This window comes from Oratosquilla oratoria, chromosome 3 (genome assembly GCF_046742065.1).
Source record: "Oratosquilla oratoria isolate Oo_2021 chromosome 3, ASM4674206v1, whole genome shotgun sequence".
Classification (NCBI taxonomy): Eukaryota; Metazoa; Arthropoda; class Malacostraca; order Stomatopoda; family Squillidae; genus Oratosquilla; species Oratosquilla oratoria.
This window is the reverse complement of record NC_134779.1, coordinates 14,235,871-14,241,648: the sequence shown is the minus strand read 5'-3', so window position 1 is coordinate 14,241,648 and position 5,778 is coordinate 14,235,871. Positions and strand designations below refer to the sequence as shown.

At 34.9% G+C, this 5,778-nt stretch overlaps 1 protein-coding gene across 1 annotated transcript; it reads right to left on the bottom strand.

Annotated features, from left to right (window-relative positions):
* Positions 1–3,684: 3,684 nt before the first annotated feature.
* On the bottom strand, positions 3,685–4,398 carry LOC143041643 (zinc finger MYM-type protein 1-like). Its single transcript, XM_076213654.1, has one exon. The coding sequence runs from the start codon at positions 4,396–4,398 to the stop codon at positions 3,685–3,687; it is 714 nt and encodes a 237-aa protein (XP_076069769.1).
* Positions 4,399–5,778: the final 1,380 nt, after the last annotated feature.

The window sequence follows — 5,778 nt, the reverse complement described above, 5'->3', positions numbered from 1 at the left end:
TTATCATATTGTATTAACATACACATTACAGTTGTCTTAACATAAAAATGGAGGAGACATCAATAGACTATAAGACCTTCACTAGGCAGTTTCTTGTCCCTTACCACATTTCATTCCGATCCATAAAGTTATCTGATCTGATCTTAACACGAACAATTGTTTCAGCGTTCACTACCTGGTTACTAATTCTATTCCATTTGTTAACCACTCTGTTGGTAAGCCAGTTCTTGACTGCTGTTTTCTTAAACCTAAATTTGTTTTATTTTTTCCTAAACACTATTCTGCGTGATTCAGGTTACAAAGAATCGCATAGATGATGATAACAATACTACTACTACTCTTACTACTACTACTACTACTACTACTACTACTACTACTACTACTACTACTACTACTACTACTACTATTACTACTTATGATAATGATAATAATAATAATAATAATAATAATAATAATAATAATAATAATAATAATAATAATAATAATAATAATAATAATAATAATAATAATAATAATAATAATGATAATAATAATGATAATAATAATAATAATAATAATAATAATAATAATAATAATAATAATAATAATAATAATAATAATAATAATAATAATAATAATAATAATAATAATAATAATAATAATAATAATAATAATAATAATAATAATAATAAGAAGAAGAAGAAGAAGAAGAAGAAGAAGAAGAAGAAGAAAAGGTATTAATAGTAATGTTGATTTATCCCCACCGCTTCATCTAAAAGGCGACCCGCACCCGCCCCCGTTGTCCATTCAAAAGAATTCACGGAACAGACAAGAAGAAGACCCTTCTAGGACGCAGCATTCCTTCATCCACTCATAATCTCTCTCCATTCACTCTCTTCTCTCTGCTCAATAGATATTCACCTTCCATACAAGGCCACCTTAGAAAAAAAATCAACATATATCGGTGTTCGTGATTAAGTCTGTCCGACATGACCCTAACCTAGCTTTACTTTACCTAACCTTGACCTGACCTTACTTAAGCCATTCAACTCCGATGACAAGATGTCTTGTCATTTGGTCAAATAAAACAAAAAATCATAATAAAACAACAAAATGTTTGATGATCAAACAGCACCAGAAAAATATGACGTCATCAGTCCTCCTCGAGGAGGACTGATGACGTCATATTTTTCTGGTGCTGTTTGATCATCAAACATTTTGTTGTTTTATTATGATTTTTTGTTTTATTTGACCAAATGACAAGACATCTTGTCATCGGAGTTGAATGGGTTAAGCCTGATTTAGAGACATTATTTTGGTCATTACCAAAATAATGTTTCTCCGTAGCTAATCAGATTAAAAAAAAAGTAAGATGAATAAATACAAAAAAAAAAAAAAAAAAACTCTATCTGCTCATGGCTAGTCCCCGTATTTGACATTGTAGGGACTTAATTGCACTATTACGGACCAGAGTCACACAGAATCCTTTTATGTTTGTAAACTCATTATCACAAAAATATAACAAATAAAAAGAATATGATCACTTTTGAATTATATTATTTCTCTGTTCTGCCACACTCCCGCCTTAAACCTTTCCTGTACCACTTCTGTGGTGTGATTTTATCTGCAAGGATAGAAGCACTGGTTACAGATAACAAAATACTTAAAATTACTGGGTAAGGAATGAAACAGCTTACACTAAGGAGAATCTTTAGTCTATAGAGAAGACGAGATCTATAAAGAGTGACATGAGAGTTTAAATTTGTTGGGCAGCATCTGGTATATATGATGATGGGCAAGGGACATGGGTGGGATGTAACAGAGGTCTGTTTCAAAACAAATAAACATACAAGTAAGTGATGATCAAATTATTAAATAAACAATTAAATGAGCAAATGATAATTGATAAAAAAAAGGTCGTACTAGCACATTCCCCCAGAGTAACGCAAGAATTCGTATTTGAGAGAAAAAGAAAGTGGGATTGTAAACATTTGTCGTTTACTACAGTCAGATGGTGCTCCAAGTCACTCCTAAACCAGGTCAGGTCAATATATATATTTTTTATCCAGGTTACCTATTCCCTTCCGGTTATCGGCATCCTGGCAAAGGTCAGAGGTCATACAGCTGCGCATCAGCGCCATTACGCATGCGCAGGACTGGTCGAAAATAGTTTGACTTCGAGTCGTCCTACAGTGATTATATCCTCATTCAGAAACGCTTTGACTTCAACTTATGGAGAGGGAGAGAGAGAGAGAGAGAGAGAGAGAGAGAGAGAGAGAGAGAGAGAGAGAGAGAGAGAGAGAGAGAGAGAGAGAATACAATAAAACCTTCCACAATGAAGTATAAACAAATAAATAGATCAATAAACGGTTGAAATAATAGATAAATAAAGAAAAATTAAATAAATAATATGTGTATATTTTGTGTATATAGATGTATATGTATATATATATGTATATATATATATATATATATATATATATGTGTATATATATGTTTGTGTGTGTGTGTGTGTGTGTGCAAATCACATTTTTCATAAAGTAGTAAACATACATCATAAACCCAAATCAGATAACAACCCTGGAGTATATAAACTACCTTGTAAAGATTGTAATGAGGTTTACTGGGGTCAAACTGGTAGGGACCTCAATACCAGAGTAAAAGAGCACAAAAACTCTGTTAGGTATGCACAAAACAACTCCGCGGTCTTCCTCCATACATCAACAAAGGATCACCGCATAGATTGGAACAAACCAGAAATAATTTATAAATCCAATTGTAGCTTTAGGAGAAAGATAGTCGAATCTTTCCTCATCAAACACTTGCCAAATTTCAACACATCAAAAGGGCAATGGTCACCTGATTGTATAACAACTTATGCTGTGAATAAATTGTTACCATTCCCGAGTCCGCCCCACCTCGGACATGTGACTTGAGCCACCTCCCCTTGTTCCCACTTTGTACCTCTCTCACTGTATATATTCTTGTACATCTTACCTTGTACCTATCTGCTGAAGAGGACCGCAGTAGTGGTCGAAATATACATTTCGTCTGTTTCTTTTGCTGTGTTTCTCCGACAGTGGGTTATTTAAAACATTTTACTAAATGTGCTACTACATTTTTGTCTTGTGATATATATATATATATATACACATATATATATATATATATATATATATATATGTATATATTTATATATATATATATATATATATATATCAGAGGCGACACCAGGTCATCAACGTCATTCGGGCTCATCACAGATTTCGCCTAAGACACATGCATAAATGAAGGTAAGAGACGTAATGCACACCGTAGACTTATATGTGCACAGATAACTAGGGATCACTATTGGTGGCGTAGAATAGCGCCATATATTAACAGTTTACCACCCGACCCCATGTACGACATTGTCAGACATAACCCATAGCATAATAAAACATACATACACAATCAAATCATCACACATAACAAATACAATATATCCATATCAAATACAAATATCCAACAAACAGACAACTACGCAGCTGCCCCGTTCTTTATCTTACTTCTATACTTCCTTTCTATCCTTTACCTTGATCTACCACCACACCCATATCCTATCCCCCTATATTCCCCTTACCCTATCCTCCCTCCCACCACCACCACCATCACAGATAACTTAACAATAAGACAGAAGTATACTTTTAATAAAAAATACTCACTTCATTTATACATGAACTCCAGTCGTCTTGGTTTGATGGCGAACTCTTGTAATATCTTGTCGTGCAGCTCCTTTTTGTTGTCTAAGTCGTTCAAAATGCTTTTCTCGATGGTAATACGAGCCAATGAGGACAGCCGTTCTTGAGACATTGTGCTTCTCAGATATGAGCGGATTCTATCCAACGTGGAGAAACTTCTCTCATTAGCAACTGATGTTAAGGGGATGGTCAGCAGTAGCTTAATTAGTTTAATGGATTCCGGCATAGCGGAAGTCAGTTCCAATTTATACAGTAATTCTAAAATGGTGTTGATTGACTTGCACTTTTTGAAATCACTGTCAATATACATATATTTTAGCTCGTTCACTAAGCTCTTACAGTAAAAAATACCGGGGTACTTATTTTTTAGACAGTCCATATGTTGCATGGGAAATGAGTTAGCAAACTCTTCAAACTTATTAACGTCTAGTAATTCAAAAAATGCATACTCCTGCATGCCAGAAAATCGCTCTCGTAAGGACATCAGAATGTTATTAATTATTGTGAAATAGGTAATTTTGTAATCAATTTGCGCACCTCGGACTTTTTTTCTAGGAGGAGGATCGAACTCATCCGCCTGTTCAACTACAGCAGCTGTATCGCGCAAAATGTTTTCATAATGTTCGTCCTTACGATAACCTTCAACGCAATGAATGAAGTCATTTAGTTTACTGACCATACTTTATGTCAAGAAGCTTACACTGTAAGATATCAAACATTTTTCCAGCCTGAGAAAGTATGTTATCAAAGCAATTGATGAAAAACATGAATGTGAAATCATTCAACTTTGCCAATAGATTGTCAGCTTGACAAAGTGTATCTTCATCCTACTTTTCACTAGAGTCTAGAATACTTGTGAAGGAATTTTTCAAGTTTTCATACAATAGTTTTATGGATGACACTGTTCTTGACCAATAGCACCATCTTGTTTCACACAGTGATGGAATACTGACATTGAATTGTCTGAAAACACTTTCCGTTTGGTACTGGAAGATGTTAATTTGCTAAATGAGCGTAAATGAGAAAGAAAAATTTTGACTCCACTCACCTTCTCTGCACTTTTACTCAAGACTAAGTTAAGTTTATGTGCATAGCAGTGAATGAAGTGCGCGTGTTTAAATCCTTTATCCCTTAGCTTGCTCTGTACTCCGTTTAGCGTTCCTGCCATTACAGCTGCTCCATCGTAAGTCTGGCTCACTAATTTATCTGTAGCGTCATTGAAAGAGTTCAACGCAGTTGCGATTACATCAGCCAGTCTTGTTGCACTTTTATCATCACTGATTTCACAGAAGCCAAGAAATCGTTCACATATTTTGTCTTCATATACATATCTTATTATGATCGACAGTTGGGCATGCATTGCACAGTCTGTAGTTTCGTCGGCTTGTACAGACATAAACGAAGCTTTATGAACTTCGCTTCTAATTTCATCAGAGATGACATTTCCAATCGCTTGTATTAGGTCATTTTGTATTGTGCTTGAGACACCTGAAAACTGTTTCGTCCCCTCTTTAGTAGAGTCTAGAAGCAAACACGCTGTCGATTTCAGCAAAGCACTGCAATAGTTCACGGTAATTTCCTCTATGAAGGCTGTCACTTCTTTCATCATGTCCACGTAGAGGTAACTCTTGTTTACACAGGTATAACACTGCGTTTGTTAAGTGCTTTAAATATTGTCTATTTTCTTCAACTGCTTTGTTATGCAATTGTTTTTCCAGTTTGGCAGACTCACTAATATCTGTCACAATATCGTACTGTCCGAAAGTTTTCAAGCCTTTATAACTACTTAAATGACTCACCGATGTACTGTGATTCTTACAATCACTCAGGATGTTTTTATAATTATTATAGCCTCCATCTGTCCACGACTGATTAGCTTTTGGTTGAAACAACAAACATGGCCAACAATAGAGTTTCTCTGTTATGCTACTTGCACAAAGCCAATCAATCTGTTCATACCATTTTATCTGGAATGTTTATGTTCGAGTTCCAACTTTAGTTTTCAGTGAAGGAGTTGGCCTGCCAGCTCGTATTATTTCACGCTTTTCCGCAATATTCC